This window comes from Caenorhabditis briggsae (genome assembly GCF_000004555.2).
Source record: "Caenorhabditis briggsae complete genome, chrX, whole genome shotgun sequence".
In the NCBI taxonomy this organism is placed as follows: domain Eukaryota; kingdom Metazoa; phylum Nematoda; class Chromadorea; order Rhabditida; family Rhabditidae; genus Caenorhabditis; species Caenorhabditis briggsae.
This window is the reverse complement of record NC_013491.2, coordinates 265,365-289,631: the sequence shown is the minus strand read 5'-3', so window position 1 is coordinate 289,631 and position 24,267 is coordinate 265,365. Positions and strand designations below refer to the sequence as shown.

Sequence of the window (24,267 nt, the reverse complement as noted above, 5' to 3'; positions counted from 1 at the left end):
TAAGAAAAACAAATGTGAGAGGATAAACTAGAATTATGGGATGCTCTGCAAAGCTATAATGAATGTTTTTATTGTTTCACTGAGGAGAAGGGATGACGGTGTTTTAAAAATCGAATCGGTTGGTACCAGTGACAGCGACTAGTTTGAACATTAATATGCGGAGCAATAATCGGAAACAGCTGTAAAATAGTGAGAAATGACTACAGAGTGTGCTTAAGATTTAGACCAACATTACAAAAAAACTACTGATTTTAAAGCTATCAATATAAGAAGAATCATAATGTAGTTAATCGGAATCATCGTCGTGAACTTCAACATTGAGACTTGCAAATTCTTTATTTTGTTTTGCAAGATAATGACTGTTGAGATCGTATGTAACAGCATCCATGAACTTGTATGCTCTAAAATACACAACTAAGTTATTGGTTAAGGAAGAATAATGACGTACCCATGAATTCTGAGTTCTACCCATACTGGTGTTTCTGCGATTGTTGCCCGAGGATAATCTTTTCCAAATCCTTTACAAAATGATGCTCTCACGAAGCAGTATTTGCTGATGTCATCTTGTAAAGTTTGTGCTTCCTGGAAAACTAATTGTTTTGAAACCCATTTTTGATTTCAAGTTCTTACTTTTTTGATATCCTGTATGCTGAGCTCTCGAAAAACGTGATTCATCGAGGTCACTGCACCTTTAATGTAGCTTTGAGCAAAATATTTTGAGAACAGTTTATCTCTGATGAGTTCTTTCGTGCGCTTCAATCCGAACACCTAAATAGGAACACCATTAAGGCATGATACGACTAAATTGAAATTACCTTTAGTTTTGAGTTTCCGTAAAGTTTGTGAGTTTTATCGTTCTGCAGCCCAATCGACTGATCATCTAGATAACCAGAGGTGATAAAGACAGGGAAAGTCATAAAGTTTGTGAGCCAGACACTACCGTCTTCTTTATACGAAAACTTAATTCCATCAACGATTGCTTTCCTGAAATTGCATATTTTATAGATGTTGAGGATTGTATTTTTTCCACAAACAACTTACCGGACTTTGTATGCTGCGGTCGATCTGTATGGATTTTCGCAAAGTCCCAAACTGAAGCGGGCGTCAGAAATCAAAAAGCCTCCATCCACAATTATAGTTCCTCGATCAAGTGCTTTCATTTCGGAAATTTTGGAGTCCTCCTCGTAATAAGTGAGTGCGCCCCAAGGTGAGCATTTACCGATTACGGACGGTGGTTCATCTCCGTTCATATTAATAGTCGCAGTAGAAACGCTGGGAAGTAGTTTTAATATACAAAACATTTTCAGAAAACTCACTTCATAAGGAAATTAGCCATATCCGGATATGCACAATCTCTAGTCCATGGACCTGAGTAGAAGCGCCCAGGAAGAGGTTTTCGTTTAGTTTGCTTGACTCCAAGCAAAGTCGTATTTGGTGTCTGAACAGTACACATCAGTAAACCGTTTTGTATTTAAAAAATACATATCTGCAACCAAATAAACTAACCTCAGTAAAGTCAGCCACAGTAACTGTAATAGTATCAGGGTCGATAAGAACATCGGGTTCGGAATCATCTGCCGCAAAGAAACGCTCACCAAATTCCTGTGGAATGTTCAATTGAATATAAATCATAAACGTACTTATTTACTTGTTTACAGGCTCTGCGGAACTCGGCAATCGTAATCCTAGAATCGCGTACTTGTTGTGCTGAAATTGAAACCGTATGAAATATATTTATATTGCGTGAAAATCATTTTAGAAAGGGTCAGAAAATCGAAAAACTGATTCTCTTCAGTTTAGATGTTCTGAGTCTCTAACTCACCTGGCTGTACACTGAGTGGCTCTTGCTTAACCTCTTGCTTGACCTCTTGTTTAATCTCTTGCTTAGGCTGCAGCCCTGATCCCATCTGGAAGTTTTCATATGGCTGCTCCACCTTATACTGTTGTGTTTGTTGCCGACTAGAACTTGGTATCGCTTCAGGTGGTGTTGCGGGAGGTTGGAACGGAAAGGGCTCAGGTGTCATGTAGGATGGATGATAATTGGGAAAGTTGTACATTTGGATTCCTTGAAGGGTCTGATCGAAATAGCCAGGATTGAAGTCAGAGAAAGGGTTTGATGGGCCCATTGCAAAGTACGGGTTTGTTGCGGACGTAGAGCCATCTAATGCAGAAGCCATGGCTTGAGAAAAATCGAAACCAAAATCAGTCTCTAACGGAGTCTGATGTGGAAACGCCGGAAGTTGATTCTGTGGTTGCATCTGACTAGCCGTGACATTTAAACTATAACCATCAAGTTGTGCACTTGTCCCAACTGCATATGAATCTGGTTGTGTGTATCCAAAACTAGTAGTCATGTTTGTAGGTGCCGAAGAACCTCCAAGGTTATTTGATGTCATCGGATTTGTGAAGCTGTGTGCCGGGAATGGGGGTTGAGTTGAATGTTGTGGAACTGAATACGGCGACATCTGAAGACCCTGCATGGTCTGTTGATGCATATTTCCTTGCTGAATTGGTGGAAATTGTGGAACAGGATGAGGCATCATCTGATGTTGTGATTGATGCGGTGACATCTGGTGGACCGTCATCGGCTGTTGAGGCATTTGTTTTTGAGACATTGGATTAAGTGACATCGGTGGCAATGAATGAAGGGGCGGAATGGAATGGTGCTGCGGAATGGAATGGTGTTGCGGCACGGAGTGTGGCTGCATCACAGACGGTGGATTTGATGGTCTCGGTTTGAAACGGTAATCATCCATTGACTGATGCCGTGGAGCGTCACCAACAATCATTGTTCCAATAACAATTTCGTAGTGGTAAGGGTTCACACAAACCTGTAAAGACTGTAAATTTCAGTTTGCTAGTTCAGCATTGCCACCAGCATTCAGCAAAAATATTACGTTCAAGCGTATCATTGGGACTAATTTAGGACTAATTATTTTTGGCTAATTGTGGTGCATCATGGATTTGCAAACTTCTATCTTTAAGAACATACCATGTTGTGTAAAAAAAATTATCCTTTAAGGAAATGGTCATGTGTTTCATGAAATAGCAAACGTCATCAAAATAAAATCAGCACACGCACACACGCACAAATAAAAACAACACACGCACAAAAGAAAGAAATATATCAATGTGCTTTTATAAGTTTTTTAAAGAAGCTTTTATAAGCTTTCCAACTAGGAACTACTGGAGGGTACGATGAATTCGAACTTTCCCGAAATCGAACTGTCCCGAAAACGAACTCGTTCGAATTAGAACTGTCCCTTTATCGAACACGTCCAGAATAGAACAAGTACAGAATCGAACCGTTACAGATTCGTTTTTATTTCTCAATTATTTTTGATAACAAATTTTCCTTGTTTTCTTCAGAAAAACTTCTTTTAAAGATTTTTGGATGTTTCGCGGATTGATCTTTTTGTTTTGAGAATAAACAATTCTCACAGAAATGGCTCCCCGTAAAAATAATCCGATTATCCAAGTCTTTCTTTTTTTTAAACATATATTTTCTACTTCTTAAATTGTTTTTCCTCGCTGTATTGAAATAAAAATGTTTTTTTTTTGTAAAAATGTTTTTTTTTCTGAAAAAAAACTTGAAAATTTCAAAGGTGATGCAAGCGCGCTCTGTTGCAAAAAATTCCAATCCGAAACAGTTCGACACCGCAAAGTTCGAGTTGAAACAGTTCGATTCTGTTCTTGTTCTGTTCTGGGCGTGTTTGGAAAAGGGACAGTTCTAATTCGAACGAGTTCGTTTTCGGGACAGTTCGATTTCGTGAGAGTTCGAACTCATTGTACTCTCAACTACTGAAAACTAATAAACATGCAACCATAAAGAGCAAATGAAATTCACTGAACATTAGTTAGTTGCTTAGTAAACTCAAACCAAAATCTCAACGCGGTTAGATTTGTTGATTACGTCGAAAATCAACTCACTTCACTCACCGCATCAGTTTTCATTTCAAACGCGTGCTTGCAATGATCAACATGACGCGTCTCATTTTTGGACATCTCCGAGTAACGCCATAATTTTCCATAGACCACATGGGGGAATCCTTTTTTGCCGTGAACTTGTAATCTACCGTCCAATGTTCTTGGAATCGTGATGCACCCTTGATATTTAGCTCCTTTTGTGTTCACAACGTCGATCAGATTTTGAAGATCGTGCTTCCTATCTTTCAGCTTCTTCACCAACGACTCACATGCCTGAAGAATGAGATTTTTCAAGACAAAGTTTCCCTTCTTGAATACCTTTTGATCAAACTCTCTATCCGGAGTAGACTTGATCAAATTGAGAGACAGACGATTACGTTTGGTGCGATATGAATTAAGCTGATTAAGTTCCGACTCTTTGAGCTGAAACAAATGTTACTAGGTAATAAAACGCGAACGTTGCCGAACCGTTCGATGATACATCAAAAACTCGACAATTTTGTTGGGCGGAGCACTTGCATCTTGCAGTTCTACCCTTCTTCGGAACTCGTCGGGGTTGTTTTTCCCGTGCTTCAATACATCCAAATCGTATTCCGTCATTATTGTGTTTTTGACATCGACTGAAAATAATACGCTTGATGATTCGGATTTTTTTTTCAGTGACAACTCAAAAATTTTCACCTTTAAAAACTTCATAATTTTTTGAAGCTTTGATTTCACATTCTGGAAGCTTAAAAGATTTTTGGAATGGCTTTCCTACCGAAATCTTCATTCCAAAAAGACTCGAAGTTTTCGGAATTCACGGATATCCGTTCCTTACACCTTTGAGCTTTTTCATTGCTGAATACTTTGTAAAACTTACACAAAACGGGTTCCGGATAGGTCACTCCAGCTTCTGGATCGTCATCCTGGCTATGTGGATCAAGAACCGGGATCAATTCTAATTTGATGTTAGCACGATGAACAGTCTTTCCAGAAGTACTCGCAGGCGACATCATAGGAGTTTGATCATCAATAACTGTAATAGGAAACTATCACTAAAATTCAAACTGCTATCTATTTAGTTGGAATACAATGCTCTCTATCGAGTTGTGCGCAATCGAGAAATATTAGTCTTATCAGTGAAGGCTAACTGTTAGAATTTTAGAAGGTGACTTCCCTATTGAATTATTTTTCTTCTGTTTATGTATCGTTTAGTAGAGTTTTTTCTAAATTTTTTAATTAACGTAATGCGTTATAGTTAATCGGTAATTAATCGTATAGTGTTTACGCGTTTGTGCATATGAATTTATGCACCTAGAAATGATTGAATTTGGAATATAATTACTGTATTGAAAAAAACAGGTCGGTTAGGGTTATTTTTTGTACCTTCAACTTTTGGAGTGATGAGTTTGAAAGGAACGTTTCTGCTTTCAAGCGGAGAATCGTTCTCAGAACTTCCCAGCAATTTGGTGATATCAGAAGCTGTAGAAAAATTTAGATCAAATTCAATTTCATACTTAACCACAAAACAGAAAATTGTTCTAACCACTGGACTTTCTACACTGATCACTACTACCACCAACAAAGGGACTACATTCAACCAAACATATTCAAACTTACTGAGTTGTGGAGTGAGAAGAAGACCAGGCATATTGAAAGTCACATTATGACCTTGAAGGCTCCTTTCATATGCCTCGATATCGGGAATGTCTTCCAGCCCGCTTGGATTCCCAGACAATCTGGCTCCAAACGCGGGACCAGCATTTGAAGTGCTGGTCTCCGGTTGGCCGAATGTGTATGGTAGTGAAACCGGAGTGTTACGAAAGCCTGAAAATATGGTTTTTAAAAGCAATACTAGCTTTATGATCAGTAAAAAAATTTCGGAATTTTTTAAACTTAAGACTTCTTTTCACCTAATACAGAAAATGTCTGGAGCTCTTGGTCAGAGATCTGAATATATTTTCAGTTGATGATTTGCAGCACATACCTGCCAAATTTAGATGATGGTCATCCATTACCAGTACCAGTTCCTCTTAGTCAATTCGGTTGATCTGAAAAAGTATTGATACAATCCAAATGCAAGACTGCAAAACTGTCACGGTTTTGAGAAGGAAAGGGGAGAACCTTTCGGTAGTGAGTAACATGATACATCGACCCGTTTACAATAAAATCTACAAAAACTGTTCCATAAAAAGCAAAATTTTTTGTCAACATTTTCCGCATTTGTTTGCAGAACAAATAGTTGATACTGTATCTTTTCAAATTGTATTTTTAATTTTTCATGGAAAACATTCTGATTGTTTGAACGATGGACTTGAAATCAGAGCTTAAAATCAACTTATTCATAATAGAATATTCTAGTTTCAAAACGGTGAAGAGCATTCATAAAGTATCAAGATAATTTAAAATTAAAAAAAAAATCTCACAGATACTGAGGTAATGAGGAAAAAACATATTCGTGGCAGAATGATGTTTATCTGAACCACCTCACATTATTCTCTCTCATTCTCTTTCTGTTTTGCTACTTCTCTCTGCGCGCTCAGCTTGTGTGGTTCTCTTACTCGAAAACCGCGCACGTGTGCAGAAGCCTCTTGCTTCCTCTCGCTCTCTCCCTGATATATGCGAATAGGTAGCATAGCTTTGAAGAGAATCGATAGGCACAGCAAAGTACAAACACATCTAGGTTAAGACAGTGGCCGCACAAAAGAGTAAAAAGGGGCGGAGCGACATCCTCATCTGATTAGATTCCAGCTGTAAAGAGACGCAGTCAATTTACGGGAAAGAAATATGATAAAATCTGATACTTTTACAAGGACACTAAATTATTCGGAGCAGCCTTCGGTCACTTAATGAGAGAAGCTCGCTGAAAATGGAGATGTGAAATGGTGACTGAGCGTTTCAGAACACATGATGGGACCGGTAAGGCCAAAAAAGATCAACAAATAATAATAACAGTATCATGATTTGCTTCAAATTTATTTTTTCAACAAAGAGGAACATCCGAGTACTATAGAACTCGGCGAGTTCTACAAGAAGAGCAAAATGTTTTAGAACTTCTAACTGTATAAAAAAAGTTTGTTTTCTCGTGGAATAATTTCGCTTAAAACAAATCCGGACGTTTTACTGATTTTAGTCCGATTCCAAGTCTCCGGTGAAGCGCTTGAAATATTTGAAATAAGTGAGATTTCATTTGAGAAATATTAACAACTTTTTTATAAATTTCTTTTCCCTTTTTCGAACACTCAGTTCAGTAATCGTATGATTAAATGATAAAGTCTTCCTTATCACTAAAGAGTGGTGCCTCGCTGTTATTCATCGCGAAAAATATCATAATGAGTTGATTGGAACAAGAATCGCAATTTACAGTAACCATATTTCACGACACCAATCACAAACTCAGATTTTTTGAAACGAATTTATGCTTCAATTTTTAATTTAGTTTCATTCTCACGGGATTCTAAGCACAATGGTCACAACTCTAATCGAAACCAACAATTTTGCTGAAAAAATTGATTAGAAACGTTTTGGAAAACTGTAGATTTCTACAGTTTATGTGATTCTTACAAGTCCTCGCCTCCTTTGTTGGCTTAGTCTCATCATGTACATCATGTGTTGCCCTTTATTCAACCTTATTTTGATTGTATGTGTTTTACTCTTCCTAAACATACCTAATTCTCCTTCATTGTGGATGTAGCTGTCAAAGCATCGAACACTGTTAAGAGAGGGCTACAGAGAAGAGGGGGAAAGAGTACTACGAATCCACATCGAAAACAACTCAAACTATCTTCTTCTCTACTACTATTTCTCTAGCACTCTGTTTGTCTGTCAACTATTCTGTGTGCGGGAGAATAGTCTTGTGACTCATACTCTCTATCTAGGCGCTCTTATTACCAGTGGTTGGACGACGACCGAGCGACCGACGAAGACGACGAAAGCGGAGGAAAAAGGATGCCGATCGTAAACACACAAAAGAAGAAGAGGGGGAAAAGAAAATGTGTGCTGTTTGTCAGAGAAGAATACGACTAGATGTGAGGACGAGAAGAAAAGGATGTATTTTGTTAGATGGGTAAAGATGATTACTTGCTGGGAATGTAATTATTGCTTGTATGAGAGAAACACGGATAGAGACTGAAGGTATTGCAATTTACAATTTTTTTTAAATACCTGCACGTGTTCATAACAGATATTGTTGAGTTTATTTGTCGTGAATAGCTGTTTCATTGGCAAGACATTTTATATTGAAAAGCATGTGACTATTACTACAGGTGATCTATAAGCCATGCGTACTTTGTTTTACCTAACAGTAATTTTGAGAGAGAAAAAACTGGAAACTTTGCACAAACCACATGATCTAGAATTTTCTGAGCTCACACTCAGGACATCTTTATCAGAAAGCTGATGAAAACTGAAACTGGAACCTTGAAATACCGGCCAACCCCCTAAGCCCCGCCTGGCAGGTTCGGTAAAATATATGCATTATAAATGTAGTTCACATTCCAATCTGTTTGAAATGTGGGTATACAAAAAATATATTTTTCCTTTTTGTTGTTGGAAAAATACAGCATGGCACGAAAAGCAAAAAAAATTGAAATACAATTGAGAGCTGTAAGCTTTCTATATTTTTCGTATAGCCAGCACACGACTGAGATGAAGTAAAAACAATAATGTTAAAGAAGAAAGCAGCGTCCACAAGATTTTCAGGTCATGCATATGCCTAATTAGTAAAAGGGGGAATCAGACTGACTAATCCATAACGCTGTTGTTACGCAATTCCCTTGTTCCAAGCAACGTGTTCTTGTTCAATGTCACCTGTTTCTGCATAATTGAGATTCGAAGAACATCTGTGTGCCAGACTGGGCATAGAAGTGAATGAAAAAAGAGCTTAGAAAAATAGCAATGGCGAAACAAAAATATTGAAAAAAAACAGCCTATTTAAATACAAGGAATATGTGTAACGTTGGTCCGCATTCTTTGAAAGTTGGCAAGTTATTCTGTTGTCCAAAAGAAAACGAGCGAGATGACCTTTGAGTGGACGGGAAGACGAGTATGAGTACGGTTCTTTTGTATATGTGGGAAGAAAAATTATTCCCAGAATTCAACAAGATATTTCCTATTGTTCAGGTAAAACAGGGTCTTCAGATATAATAAAATAAACACATTCTTTTGTCTTATTTTGAAGTCTATCTTATCCTCATTTTTATCGAGGATTAACCTGCAGTGTTAGTGTTATCTATATGATAACCTGCATTCCAGTTTCAGTTAATAAAAACAATTTGATACAACTGTCCAATGTCTGTATTATTCGTTTAGACAATCCGACTTGCACGAATTAGTGTATCATTTAATAACACTGGAAGTTTGGATTTCAAATTATTTTATTATTTCCTGTATGATTTGTTAACCGATAGAATTCTTGGTCTTTGTTTATTGATTATACAGTGTTTTCTCTCATGCCTAGATTCATTATGTTCCGCCTAATTTTTTCATGAAAACATCAGATCACATATTGTTATCAAAACCCCTACTATACACATTCCCCACGGCGTTTCGCAAATATTCACCTGTCCCGCCCAGCTTTGAGAAAATTGAAAAACCGAGCCTACGTCCAATAGCATGAAAACCTCAAGCAAAAATTAATAATATCTCAGGTGACACAACGTTTTGTCTCCTCAGTACTCTCCTTCTCTTTTCACTGCCGATCGCCATAGCAACCCCGCATCGGCTCTGAAAACCAAACACACGCCAAATATCAGGCGTGACTTCCTTTCTAATCAATGTTTGAAAAAACAAAAGAAGTTACTCTTCCACGAGGAACTATATCACCATGGCCATCCAACCTGGCAGCATGTTGGTTGGACACCAGAAACATTACATATGTTGCAGTTATTCAAGCGAACAATGTAAGTTGTCTTTCAGAAAAAAAAATTAATTCCGAAAAAGATAATAAGACACATTTATTTTTCAAAATAGTGATTTTTTTGGTTGCCTGCATAGTAAAATATATGTGTTTTTCTAAGCAAGTAAACTATGTCTGTAATATGCTTGATAATTAGGTGCACATCGGCCATTGGGATAACAAAGCGGAGACTGAAGTTACTTGGGAAACAATACAAACTTCCGAACCGGCCAGCTCTAGCGATAAGCTTGTTGATGTGACAACGGTAAATAGCATTTTCTTGTAAGTGTTAGGCAATAGTTCAGATTGGTCTGGTTCATCCGAACGCGCGAAACTTTCCGATTGCTATTGTTGGATCCACTCGTCATATTCATGTTTACGATGTTAAGAAAGTATCTCAAAAACCGCTTTTCTCGCTAACACTTGCCAGCACACTACGGGAATATGCACCTTCCATAGGAAAAGATGTCGGACCTTATAGCCGCGGAGTGTCGTGTAATGATAATGCCATCCTTATTGGTACGATATATAAATTTATAGTCACTTGAGATTATAATTTGTTGTTTTGAAGGAACACACACCGGCGAAATTGTGGTTATTATGTGCAATGGAGACTCCAATTTCACGAGCCGGAAAAATTTGAAGGTGTTATTGTTTTTCACATAGCTATGAGTTTTTGTAGTAACATTTTCCGCATTTGTATCCAAAAAACAAGTGAGAAACGATCCTCACGAGTCTCTTACAGGAACACAAATCCGCGGTCACTGATATTGCCACGTGTCGATATGATGAAATAACAGTGAGTGCGGATTCAACCGGAGAGTTGATCATTTGGCAGAAACCGGTGAAAGGAGTCAATTCTAGAGTGCTCACAAAGTTAGAATTTCAATTTAGCAATAAACGTGACAACTATTTTATTAGACAACCCATAAACGTTATCAACGTCCTCAGAAAGCAAGTTATTGTTGGCACCCTGAGAGGTCTTGTGCAGTACTATTCAGTTACTACAGGTGATTTGATGTGTGAGGTAAACACAATCATAGTTCAAACTAGCTTCACAAATGTGTTACTCGCAGATTAATGCTCACTCGAGACCAGTGAACAGCGTTTCCGTTGCTCCAGAAAGCGCGTATGTAATGACATCTTCTGAAGATGGCACTTTTATTGTGTCCAAACTTCACACACGAAAGCCACATGCGTATCAGGTGATTGGGGAAGACTATAACTTCAAGCAAATCATAACATCATTTCAGGTGGAGTACCGTTTTTCCGACAGCGACCCATACAGCATTATCATGGGAGCTCAGTTCACCAATGGTCGTGGAAGTGCCATTGCTGTTGCCACATTCGACAGTTCCGAGATTATCATGTACAAAATAATCAAGAAATCATCAGCTGCTGCCGCTTCCTCTTGAACTCTTTTCAGTTTTTTGAGTTTCGATTTTATTTTATTTCACATGCACAACTTCAAACATGGATACCTGCTTTTGATTTCAGAAATTTCTTCTAATATATTTTTTCAATCTTCATTATTTATTTCAATTCCCAATTCATTTATTCGCAACACTCCTTCTTTTTGTTCTGATGACTACTCTACCAACTTTGCTTTTTTCATTGCTGTGATGAACTTTTACTGAATGAACGATGAACCTGCATTTTTGAAAGTGAAATTGAAACTGTTCCAGTGTAAAATTATCCTGACAATGAAATCGAAGTTTCATTATTCTTCCTAAAGGCTGATGGTTATCGTTGCCAACAGTGAATGTTTCCTGAAACACTGGGTGTTTGTCATACTACCTTCTTTTATGCAGTCTCCTTCTTCTTCTTTTCCCTTTAAAACGCCATTTTATTGATTTTGCTGCCAAAACCTCTCTTAGCCAACATAAAATATGTCAAAATTATGTTATGGGATAAAAAATCCGACACCAAATTGATAAAAATCAACAGTTTCCTATTTACAATGTCGAAATAACGCGAAAAACAAGTTAACAACACGATACGCAGTTGGTGGCCTAGAAACCTTCTCGCGTCCCTGCTCTCTCTTCCGCCGTCGCTCGCCTCGCCGAACAAAACGTGGATTCTGTTTTATCGTATTCATCTCATTTGCTTATTGCGCCTTTCCAATATTTTCCAGGATTTCCCTAAGAAAACAGACATATCCTCTTAAATAATCGTTTTAAATTCCAGATGAATGTCAACTGGAAAGAGGCAATACTTCAAGCGCAGAAAAAAATCGATCAAGTGCTAGACATTCGGCCTGAAACATTGGAGGATGATAAGTTGGAAACGGAAAAACCGGAAGAATTGAGCAATGAAGACTGTTCGTCTCCTTCGCAAAGCTCTGATCAGCTGGTAGATGATATTGTTATGTTAGAGCCAGTTTTGCCACGTGAGTTGTTGGATTTTTATGTGAAACCGTATCATTTTCAGCTTTTCTAAATAATCGATACATCGGGGATGATATTCAAACGATTATTTCATCTGATATTGAGCACTTGACTAGGTTAGTTATGTTTAATTAAATTTGCTCAATAAATTCAATTTTGAGAACTTTAAAAATGTTAATCTTTTTATAGAGCTTCGTCACGAACGGTGTCTCCGGAGCGGTTGAAACTACCATCAGAATTAGAGAGGGTAAGTTAAAGATATGGGAATCAGAAACTAATTATTTCAGGACATTTCGTCTCATCCAGCGAGTCCGGTACACACATCTGCTGCTAATTTAGAAGTGACATTACCGAATCCTGAGGACATCTTGAACCAAGCAATCTATGGTCTCCGAAGAGAATTAACAGAGTACAAAAAAGCCAATCAAATTTTGCAAGTCAGCCATGCTAACCTGGAACGAGAGCTGGAAGAGAATCGATTCACAATGAATGAGAAGCTTGTGAATATGCTGAATGAAGGTTCTATTTAGTTATTCCAATTTTTTATCAGTCATTGATTTCAGAAAGAGAAAACTCAAACCAGGAAATTTCACAGTTGAAACTCACATGTTCGCAAGCCATTGCAGAAAAATTGGAGATGGAAGAGAAATATCGAATAGTTGAGACTCAAGTAGCAGCAACAAAAAAATCTCTGAATTATCTTAAAAACCAGGTATGATTGGAGAAGAAATATGTTTTAAATTTTGAAGATCATCGGTTTTAGATGTCACACATTAAAAGAAATGTGACAGAATCAGGAAATTCGTTTGCATCCGATTTCGAATCGTTTGGAGCAGAAATTCGCCGCACATTGAACAACCAAGTGAAGCGGAAGAAAAGCGAATATCTCATGAACCAAGTTGCAAAGCACTCTTGTAACTGTGCAAAAGTAAATCAAGAAGATTCGAATACTCATATAAAGCAAGACGGGTCATCACAAACAGATTGGGAATACCACGGGAACCAAGTAGACTTTTACAAAAAAGAAAAATGCCTAATTGATTATTCTTCAGGACACTCACGAACTGAAGGAGAAGTCGAAGCAGACGGAAAACAGAAACAGTGGGAATGTGACTGATCTCCTTCAAATAATTGAGCAATTAGAAGTAGAGAAAAGGCAATTGCTTGCCCAAAAAAGAAGTGACAAGTACGCAATAGAGGTGAGAGTGCCATCTTTCAATGGAACTAATTCATTCAACAACAGAAGTGAAGCCATAACTGCCCAAAGAAATATTTTGAATAAAAGTTTTAGAAAATTTTTCTTACAGAAACTCAACGAGCAGCTGAATGAGACGCTGATAATGCACGGCGAAAAAATCGAACAGCTCGATGAAGTCATTGTCGATAACGAAGAATTGAAAAGCATTCTGAAACAACAAGCACTTGCTCTTACCATGTAAACATATATAATTTGATTTCTTCCAAATAGTGGCTACTTTTGAGTCATTCCGTGTGATTGTATAGTGTAATTTCGAATTTTTGATTGTATTCATTCATTTGCGATTATGATTAGATGAATAAAAATACTAACTTGTTTCGGAAAAGTGCTGATTAAATGAGTTGTTTCGACAGAGATTTAAAATTTAACATGGAATTAATGGACAGAAAAGAAAAAAAATGAGTTGGTTTCAAAAATTAAATTAATCTGAACTTGGTATCGATGGTCATAGTTGTTTTGGTTTCTCAGTTGTTTTCGGAGTGGTCCGATTGAAGAGAAGAGCGGCTCCGTGATGGCGACAAGCCCTGCTCATCGAGATGCTTCCTTGTCAAAAAGCCACTGAAAAAATGTGATGCATTCTCCCCAAAATATACTCAATACTCTCTAATTTGGATATGACTACTCACCGGATGTGGGCTTGAATTTTGGTGGCTGCCTCAGTGTCTTCCTTCTTCATTTTGTCGACGTGTTTACGAGTCAGAAATCCGCGGATTTCAGACTGAATCTTAGTGGCCGCTCTATCTTCTGGAGTATCCATCTCAATAGAATAACCTCCAACCGAATGACGCCTGAGAATGCTTTGAAGTTTTTGGACACAAAGATCTACTTACTTCTGATCTTTCTTATTGTCAGCAGAACCGAGTTTTTCTGACGAAGTAGTTCTGGCACTCATTCCGTACTTTTCAGGGTGAGCGCGCACCTTAAACAATATTGTGTCGAATGTAATTCGGTTTGTGAAGTAAGCGAACTTACCAAGTGACCCTTAAATGCAGCTTGGATTTTCGTGGCAGCACTGTCCATGGGACTAGCTGGACGCTCCATTTCGAGGAACTACAAATATCACTAAATAGAAATTTTCAGACAGAGAAAGGGAAAAACTAGGAAATAACAAATGTCTCGGAAAACAAGATGGGAAGCACGAAAAAAATTTGAACCACGAGGATAATATTTGGGAAGAAGGAACATGAGCAGCTTATGTCTAAAATTTTCGTACATTAACAAGAATTATTTACCTTTTTCTGGAGATCTGCTCGGAAGACCTCGTAAGCAGCTGGGTCCTTCAAGATGTTTCTGTTCTCTGCAAGAATAAAGTGGGTCATTTCCAAAATTTCTGACTGTAATTGCATACGCTCTTGCCCGGTGAAATGTTGAACATAAGCTATCAAGTTACACGAAGTTTTGTTTTCTTTTTTAAAGAAGCTAGAAATGTGTGTAGAAGCTTGTAATTGAGAAACACCTGTTTTTCTTGAATCTGCCTACCTCTGCGATGCTTCAGATACTCGTCAAAAAACATGTGACCAAATTCAGCTACATCTGCCGGCTGAGTACGAAGAACCTCACGCGCTAATGCCTCCAGAATTGGCCGAAGGTCGTGAGGAACGAAGCACTTGTTTCGAGGATCCATCGGCTTTAAAAATCATATCATGTAACAGTTTTTAAAACAAAAGACAGTGAGAAACAGCGGGACAAAGAATAACATTTAATGGGAAAAGTAGGTATTGAAAATGTAAAATGTTCCTAGCTGATAATCATTGAACACACACTGAAAACTCTCACGAAAAAATGAAACATAAATAAAAGGATTACCGTAAAGCCTGTATTAGAAGGTCCGGGGGGCACTTCAATTATAGGAGCTCTTCTATTTCAGGGGATCCTTTGATACAGGTTTAACGGTACATGTTTTTTGAACCACTAGAGAAATCACATTCAGACAAGAAAGTAGCATGTTTTTTTACTCGCAGATGAAACATTCCAGGCTTCATTAAAAAAATGTTAAAAACTAACACTACAAGAATTTTATGTCATGAAATCGGTTTCCTGTGAAAATAAAACATCTTATTATTGTAGTGATTTTTAAAATACTACTGCTTTCTAAAATAAAAATTTGAGACGGATAACTTGACGCTAGGAGTTGGCTACTAACTGCTATACAAATTCAATGTGAATGCGATGAAATAAGGGTGCCGTGTGAGGTAGCGGGAAAAAAAAGGCGGTTTGAGCAGAGAGACGCTGAGGGAAATATATCGGCAAGAAATGTTGCTCTCGTTCTCACACGATCGAGGCTCTTCTCCGTTTCTGCCCGCCAATTTCTTCTCGTCGGACTCCATTGACTTTCTCTTTTGCCTCCTGCTTGGCTTCTTCGGCTTCTTCTTCTTCCTTCCTTCCTTCGCGTTCTCTCTCTCTCTCTCTCTCTCTCTCTCTCTCTCTCTCTCTCTCTCTCTCTCTTTCTCTCTCTCTTTGCCGTTTTATCGAAGAAAGCGCAAGAATCCTTCGGAGCAACCAAGCGACCTCATATGATTTCGATTTGAAATGGGAAAGCAGGAGGAAAGCCAGGAAGGGCATAAGAAAAAGAGGAGGACGTTTGAATAAATTCATATGGCTCAATAATTTTCCCGGAAGTATACGGAAACGTCTTACGTCAATTTAAGAAAAAATAGAGATGAGGCGATGGAAAAAAAAGCGAAGAGATATGAGAACAAATGTTTGAGTAGAATGGGAAACAACGGAGAGCGAGAGAATTAGGACAAAAAGATAAGCTTGCTATCAAAACTCTCATATTTCGAAAACTTCTTTTTTTTGAATTTCGGAGACTTGAGAAAAACACAAATAATGTAGGGGCAGAAAATTTATTTTTTCCGCCTATCCTCACAATGCACAGGCTCAATTATTCTCCAACTAACTCAATTTCAGTTTGCTGGACCCGCAATATTTCTCCACACAAATTTTCAATGCTTGTTTATCGGAATGCCAATTCTTTCCTCAATCTCGTTATTAATTTATGTCGCGAATTTTCACGCAATGTGCTTGAATATCTTACTCAAATATGAACATTTATTAAGTAAGAAATAATTTTTCAACACTGTTTTTTAAACTAGCCAACACGTTATTAATGTTGTTAAAACGACCCGAATATTTAACAACGTCATTCACAATAAACGATTTTCTCTGAAGATATGCAGTTGTTTGTGCTCACATGGTGCACGACCACAATGCGCTCAAACAATTATTTCTCGGACGATTCGTCGATCTTCGTTGCTGTCACTGTTGTCTAACGTTTCACTGGTTCCAAAACAGGATATAGAAGAGTCTAAAAACCACAAGTTAAACAGAAAATGTCTTTAAAATCTTACTTTTGAGTACGTCTGTATTTTCTTGAAGATAACAATCATTAGACACATCATACTCCATATTTGATCCCGGTTTGCCCGGTTTTTGTGAATTTTCAAGACTGAGATGATGGCTGGAACGTTTAAATGAATTTTTAACAAACATTGTGTACCCTACTTCAAAGAATTCGTTCCGTTTTCCGTTATCATGTAAGTGGAATTTTTTGTTTCCTCATAGTTGGCTGGTTTTTTCAACTCATCACCAGGCAACGAAGTAAGAACGATGGGTCTGTAAACTGGTTTTTTCTCAAATGCTAGATGAACTGAAAAGTTACGATAGCTTTGAAGTTTTGGGACTTGATCTTGTTTTGCAGCACACGAGGAAAAACACAATGACAGCAAGACTGATGAAAACGAAAAACACGAATGGAATGAAAACGTTAGTTTTCCAAGCTGATCCGGAGCCACTTGCTTAAATAAAAGGTTTCTTGAGTTGTTTGAGGTTATGTGCTTACAAATAGTTTTTGAAACAGGTGAACACTTGAGACCATTGGCGGTTGTGCAAAATCTCGCCTTATATTCTCTTCCAGACACGATATTTAGAATGGGGTTGCTCGAGGTATGGCAAATGCTGGTTCTCCAGATTCCATCAACAAACACGTATAGCAATGTGCAAGCATCGGATGGGAGTTTTGGCTGAAGTTTTGAAAATACAGTTGTTGACCACTCAAGTAGTGATTCGAAATTTTCTAATCAGAAAATAATAGTTTCTAAGTGGATGCCAGTGAGATTAATTTTCTAATTCGCGGCTTAACACATCTTTACAGTAAGAAGTATGTCTCTATGAAGAAATATATATTCTTGTCAGTTTCGCTTCATTTCATGACTTCGTGATTTTCAGTCACCCTTGTCAGATGTTTTCATTTACCAACCTCGACGTCAATTTTCTGTTCCCCAGAATCCAGAATAAGACGATGGGAGACATCATGTTTGGATCCTCAACTACGTCTTCAGTGGAAGCAATTAGAACTGGTGTGAATTCCGACTGTCCCTTCTCGCTAACAGCTTGAACACGCAAATTGTAAGTGGATAATGGGGTAAGTCCTGTGAAGTTGAAGACTGTCTTCGAAACAAGCGCGCCGTCAATCTAAAAATGGTGAGACTAGATCTTCGGTGTCTTCAGAATTTAAATATTACCTCATACTCTTGCTGCACCGCATGAATATCTAACCGAGAGACCGGTGCATTGTCATCGATTTCTCCAGAGTAGGGGTCAATTTTTCTGCTTTCCAAAACATACGACTGATTGAAACCTCCGTCAAATTGTGGTACCCAGCCGATCAAAACAGAGTTTGATGTTGCGGAAAGCTTCTGAAGATCTAATGGAAGTGCAGGAGGACTAGTCCTACGAAGTTCAATGACAACATCGTCTCCCCCATTTCCATTGGTTGCTTGGCACACATACTCTCCATAGTCGGACTCTTGTACACTTTCAATTTGGAGCATTTGTTCGTAATCATCTGGTTTTTGGAATGTGCTAACAGTATGAAAAGATAGCCTATCGTTTTCAAAAATTTCGGAGTCCTTAAACATCCAATGAAATTCTGGTTCTGGTCTTGCAGATACTTTGCATCTCAGAATCGCTTGTGAGCCAATATCCGCAGCCGCCAGGGATTTTTCAGGGAATCTGCGATTCAGGATAACTGGCTTATGAAGAATTCTGATGATGCTCCATGAGTTACTGTCCTTGTCATCTCTGTCAGATCCATTGTCAGCTACGCATGTGAAATTTCCTTTGTCTGACCACTTGAGCGGTCTCGAAAATGTGAGAGTTGACGTTGCAGTTTGAGTGCAAAAATCTTCTGGTAAGCATTTTGACTCAGTTGTCGCAGCAGATTTATAATAATTTTGCTTGATTGGAACTCCATCTTTCAACCAAGAAATTACTGGAGTTGGGTATCCTTGAGCCTCACACACCAACATTTTTCCTTGCTCGCCCGCAGAGAAAATTCTTTCAGTAGCGAGCGGACTAGATATTCTTGCATGCTCGATGACCTGTATTACTCACTTTGATTTCCGAAAACAGTTTTTTAAACATACCGTAATCATTATTATTGCTGGTTTTCCTTCTCCAAGATCATTATACGCTTTGCAGGAATAAACACCATTGTCAGACAGCTGAGCATTTCTGACTTCAAATGATTTATCGTTGTGACCTTCCAAACCGAAAATTCCACCAGATGATGGTGAAGCCCACTGAAATTTTCTCATTTGAATAGCAATTGTTAACACTAAACAAACCGTATATGATGAAGATGGGTTTCCCGCATCTTCTGCTTGACATATTAACTTTATTGTCTCGCCAACGTCCACACTCTGTCGAGAGCTGACAATCTGAGCTTGACCTGGTTTCCTCTTCACATCTACCAAAGTGGTGCCGGTTCCCATTCTCTGTTGTGATCCTGACTGTCCGTAAACTGTTAGAAAGTTTGTTGCCATACATGTATAATTTCCACTTTGAGATCTAAGAATGGAAATATGAAAGATTGAAAAATTATCTCACTTTGAAATTTTTTGAAAAATTATCTCACTTTGAAATTCCGTTGAGTGTAAGTCTTGAGCCGTTTTGCTTGAAACCATTTGGCCCAATCCATTTGATGTCAATCACATCTGGCACTGCACTGATTTCACATTGGACATCCACGTCTTCCATTTCGTTTGGACTGACAAATGGCTGAAAACATTTTGATCACAAATGGAAAATGTTTACAGTACTTACAGGTACAGTAATTTTTGGAGTATGCTGCACAACCAACTTCAACAAAGACGAACCTTCTCCAAGTTCATTGGTACCGCGGCATTCGAAGTCGCCATCCATTGAACGGTTTACATAAATTGGCCACACTTTACCTTGATATCTGTCACCAGATGAGATATGTTTCCATTCGTAACTATGGGCTGGTGGATTCGCAGCAGCGTTACAGGTCAAATTGACCAGTTCTCCTTCTTCTACTGACAAATGTGTGAGATTTTCCGTCGGTGTCACAAAAACAATCGGTTTGTAGAGAACGTTCAATTGAGAACTGCGGACTTGTTTTGTTTCTCCAGCGAGCATTGCTCTATTGGTGACATCGCATTGCACAGATTTTCCATCGTCTCTTGAAAACACTCGGAAGCTGAAAAGAGACAGAATAATGGTCAGAACGTGACATGAAAAACCATACTGTAGCAAGCTCTCTGTTGCTCCATCCCGATGTTGAGTTGTGAACAATGTTGAACTGGCGATAGTTTCGTTTGGCAGGGTCCAACTAAAATTTCATAATATTACAACGAATATTAAAATTGAAAAATTACGTAAAGGTAGGTTGAGGGCTCCCACCAACAGAAACACATTTGGCCGTCAAAAAGTCTCCTTCAATTACGCTCTCCACAGGCGTAGTGCTTATAATTGGGTCGCCAGGTGGAACTGAAATATGTGCTCAATTATGTGAGTAGCAATAAAACATGACACTGGCAGCAAATTTGAACGAAATTTGTTGGCGAAGATAAATGTTCAAATTTTAAAGAAGCACATACCGAGCACGACTATGGTAGCTAATGCCGAATATTGCATATCCGAGTCATCTGTAGCAATGACGTTACAATGATAGGTTCCTTCCACACTATTCTTTTCCACTTCACTGATTCGAAGGCTGTAGTTTCCTGTCGCAGCATCGTTCTCCAGAACAAACTTCGAGTGCTTTTTTATCAGCAATTTGTCATTTTTCGTGATCATTCTGTAAAAAACCATCATACGTATGATTATATTTTCAATGTGGAAGGCAGTCTTTCCATCAATTTGATTTCGATTATGATAACCTAAAATGAACTAAAGTCGTTCCAAAAATGTCTCCGAATAAGATTTTCCAGTTTTTGCAACGATATTACAAACTTTGATATGGATAGAACATTTTGGACATGATCTCACCTCAATTGTCCATTGTTGTAACGAGCCCAGTTGATTTCATATTTTTTCTCATCCAGGTACTCAGGCTTGACAGCACAAGGTATCAGAACTCCCTCACTACCCTCTTTCACATAGTATGGATCTGTGCTGGGCTCCACGAGAAAAACATCAGATGAAACTGAAAATAAAAGTGATAATATTATAGTTCTATTAGTGGAAAAACAAATTTACCTGCTTTGTCAAAGAGCGCTAATAGGAGAAATATTAATAATCTTTTTTCCGTCATCTGGTTGGTAGAATTCCACTGAAAACTTTTTTGATAACACTGGTGAACAATGTTCAGAGCAATATGCGTCAAGAAATTATAGTATGGAGAAGTAGAACTGGAAAGAAATAAAGAGTATCATACCGTTTTCATGATGAACCAGTTCAGATGAATTTTTAACAAAAAAAAAATGAAAAAATGAAAAAATGCACACGGGAAGCATTCGAGTCTTCAAAAGGAAACGTATTACGCCTCAGTGCTCCTATCTCAGTTCCTATATGCGTTTCAACAAATTTTAGTTTTTCAAGAACCACACCTTCATAAGAAAAAACCTAACAAAAAATTAGTGACCAACAAGACAAATCAAGATGCGGAAAAAAAGAAAATAACCGATGAAACTGGTTGAATGTGGGGGTAAAAACGAGGGAAGAAAGATCGTGAAGATTAGTATTTAGTTCGGCAACAGCCCCCGCTACCAAGACTCCTAGCCGTAAGGAGGCAAAAGAAGTCGGGAAATGACACTTTGCGGGAAGTACGGGAAAAGGGAGAATATTTCAGAAAAGAAATAAGAATGAATTCGCTCAAATTTACAAGTCCTCAATTTGTCGTCACTTCATCTCATGTATGTCTATCGTCATCTATCAAAATGGGAACAATGCCAGAATATTGCTTTTGGAGGCTACCACCTCAACGTAACCACCATGTCCTGCGATTATTTTTCGGAAAGGTGGTGGAAAGGTAGGCGAAAAAAGAAAAGACGGAGAGGGGAACTGAATGTGGCTAATTATAATTAGACGTAATTACGGGTGCGACGCGGGAGGACTTAGAAACAAATATAATTGGCAGGGGTGGGCCAGAGGTGGTGAAAGGGGAACAGAAGAGCAGACATAGGGCGAACGATTCATTCGCACAGGCAAGCAGCACCAATTAAAAATTTGCTTGCTGAAGAGAAAAAGAAGCAAAGAGAACACATGTCTATAGTTTTTCTGTCGAAGGTGTCTTCAATTATCATATTGTCTGTTGTATGTCCGTTTCAGATTCATAACAACATTTTATTTTGTAAATAGGCGGTTAGCCTATGTTGTGTACGCTTTAGCGTCTTTTGTTTGATACATCAATTGGATCTAATTATCAGAAAATTATAGTTCAGTTGTGTTATTTGGAGACAAAAAAACTTTAAAAGGAGTTTCAAAATATATACGAGACTAGGATTTTCATGATTTTGAATTATTCGCATAAATTGTGGTAGATCGAAGAAAACGAAACACACATAATCACACACGTCTTCTTCTGATTTCATTCTCAATTTCATTAATGCACATAATCTAGAACAAAAGTGGATAGCATTATATAGAAATTTGAGCGTGCAGGAACGTATATTCAGGTCTCGAATCACACCTGCGCAACCACCCTAATCCCAACCTAATACGGGATTTCCCAACACCTGGATGTTTTTGCTCTGGCAAAAACGGTGATGAAACAAATTAGTCAAAAATAATAATAAACGAAACTTACGAAAAAAATTTTATGTTTTACAATACAATTATGATTTCTAAGAAAGGGTTCAGACAGTAAAATATGAAATCTTTAATAAAACAAAAAAAAAATAAATAACGCAAAAAAAATAAAGCAAAAAAAAATAAAGTAATAAAGCAAAAAAAAAAAATAATGTCTAGTTTTCTTCTTCCACCCACGAACGGAAAGTAAATTCTACGGTAGGCAAAGGGGGGGGGGACACAACGTAGCAACGAAGGCAAATAAGGTACGCTGACATGTGGAAGAGGGAGGATGGTAGGTAAAATGCTAAGAGACAACCTGCGCTCCCGGAGAGTGCAGGAGAAGCAAGAATAAATTTGACGAGAAAGACCTGTTGTTTTGATTGTTCGCTTCATCGTCATTGGCTATCCCCTCGTTGCTAGTGCGCGCGGGAACCCGAAAATATAGATAGTTTTTGGGTGAGAATCTTTATTTGACCAATACAATGCCGCGCCGAAGACGAAATTGCACTGTGTTTTTTAACAATTCCGAGTTTTTCTCAGAAAAACGGTGTATCAAACAACGATATATCGAGTTACACGGAAAATGTTCTACGGCAGTCCGGAACTGAGCATCTTTTATTGAGATTTCTGAAAACAAATGGTGGTCACTAACCCAAAGAAAACGACGAGGAAAAGCTTGCGTGAGTTTGCTCAGGAGATTAACTGATGGGCTGTATTGTCTCTTCAACATGTGAGAAGTGGTTTGAAATGGAACTAAAAACTGACTTTCGAGTGATGAATTATGTAAATGTATAGCTGTTATTCCAAGAAAACCACAAAAGTCACAAACAACTAACCGCTCAAAGCAAGTTAACTATACATAGACTTCAACGTAAATGTTTCTTACAGCGAAAAACTAAAACTAATGTGTCAGGAAAACAACAAATGACCATTATTAGTTATCTAAAAGTTGGTGGAACACCGGGTACACATTTCCTACAGGTCAATGCGCATATTTGCTCAGACCCTATCTCACTTGGCTGCGATTGCTCTTCACCGCCAGCTAAGGAGTTTTCGAACCACCGTGCGGAAACGCATATACATATAAATATGATGTAAATATGAAATATCTTAGTACTTTCAGTTCAGGCGATCTCAAGTCAATCAAAGTTTTATTTGGGGGAATGGTCAGGCATGTCCTGAAATAAAACTCAGTTTTGTCTCTATGCAATGCAAAAAGAAAAATAGGGCGATTGATGGTGATGATGATAATGTGGTGTGATTCCTCTGGGAGGCCCCATCTGCGTTGGAGCCCTTTTAGACATAAGCATGCATAAACTAGTTTTTGGGATAGAAAAAAAGGGGATCAAGTCGAGTTGAAAAATTGGTCGTCTTTTTTTCAAGAATACTACAAAAGTTTATTAAAGGGGGAAAACGTGGTGGAATCTGGAATGACAGACAGTTTTTTTTATTTTCAGAAGTTTTAAAACATCTGAAAAGTTCAACTTCATATGAAAATTTTCAGTGGCGGATCGGAAGTTCATAAAGTTATCAATTACCGCAACAACACTCTACTTTCATCAAGTTTCATGTTTCTCTTCAAACCTCATCTGTTATATTATCATAATGAACTTGTCAGTTCCATATCAATCTATCTGCGAACATATTAGAATCATTTTTTGTGTTCAGTGTTTCACAAACAATCAATCCTCACTTAGCAAGTACCTCTTTGAGAATGAACAATGTTATCACTATTTGAAAAAGTTCGTGTTTTCTCATCCCTCAAATCAATGAACCCGCTA

General features: G+C 38.0%; 5 protein-coding genes across 5 annotated transcripts; 2 read left to right on the top strand and 3 right to left on the bottom strand.

The window, feature by feature from the left end:
• Nucleotides 1–286: 286 nt before the first annotated feature.
• Cbr-daf-3 lies at nt 287–5,924 on the bottom strand (the record flags this gene model as incomplete). The annotated part of the gene is made up of 15 exons (XM_045238692.1): nt 287–401; nt 449–582; nt 631–768; nt 816–984; nt 1,042–1,272; nt 1,317–1,438; nt 1,507–1,602; nt 1,649–1,707; nt 1,823–2,831; nt 3,931–4,350; nt 4,396–4,547; nt 4,790–4,945; nt 5,296–5,391; nt 5,530–5,736; nt 5,897–5,924. 15 exons carry the CDS (start codon nt 5,922–5,924, stop codon nt 287–289), a joined length of 3,132 nt encoding a protein of 1,043 aa, XP_045093670.1.
• A 3,759-nt stretch (nt 5,925–9,683) lies between these two features.
• CBG08107 lies at nt 9,684–11,220 on the top strand (the record flags this gene model as incomplete). The annotated part of the gene is made up of 6 exons (XM_002643194.2): nt 9,684–9,809; nt 10,111–10,324; nt 10,377–10,450; nt 10,551–10,832; nt 10,882–11,010; nt 11,059–11,220. The coding sequence occupies 6 exons, from the start codon at nt 9,684–9,686 to the stop codon at nt 11,218–11,220; spliced, it is 987 nt and encodes a 328-aa protein (XP_002643240.2).
• A 772-nt stretch (nt 11,221–11,992) lies between these two features.
• On the top strand, nt 11,993–13,631 carry CBG08106 (the record flags this gene model as incomplete). Its single annotated transcript, XM_045238691.1, has 7 exons — nt 11,993–12,194; nt 12,236–12,308; nt 12,382–12,439; nt 12,480–12,711; nt 12,756–12,904; nt 12,956–13,198; nt 13,245–13,631. The coding sequence occupies 7 exons, from the start codon at nt 11,993–11,995 to the stop codon at nt 13,629–13,631; spliced, it is 1,344 nt and encodes a 447-aa protein (XP_045093669.1).
• Nucleotides 13,632–13,914: 283 nt separating this feature from the next.
• Nucleotides 13,915–15,074, bottom strand: CBG08105 (the record flags this gene model as incomplete). Its single annotated transcript, XM_002643192.1, has 6 exons — nt 13,915–14,008; nt 14,077–14,238; nt 14,281–14,369; nt 14,423–14,500; nt 14,683–14,747; nt 14,930–15,074. The coding sequence occupies 6 exons, from the start codon at nt 15,072–15,074 to the stop codon at nt 13,915–13,917; spliced, it is 633 nt and encodes a 210-aa protein (XP_002643238.1).
• Nucleotides 15,075–16,665: 1,591 nt separating this feature from the next.
• On the bottom strand, nt 16,666–21,008 carry Cbr-igcm-1 (the record flags this gene model as incomplete). The annotated part of the gene is made up of 12 exons (XM_045238690.1): nt 16,666–16,757; nt 16,801–16,910; nt 16,955–17,472; nt 17,705–17,923; nt 17,974–18,831; nt 18,877–19,300; nt 19,368–19,510; nt 19,547–20,084; nt 20,131–20,254; nt 20,353–20,552; nt 20,744–20,900; nt 20,954–21,008. 12 exons carry the CDS (start codon nt 21,006–21,008, stop codon nt 16,666–16,668), a joined length of 3,438 nt encoding a protein of 1,145 aa, XP_045093668.1.
• Between the last annotated feature and the right edge of the window lie 3,259 nt (nt 21,009–24,267).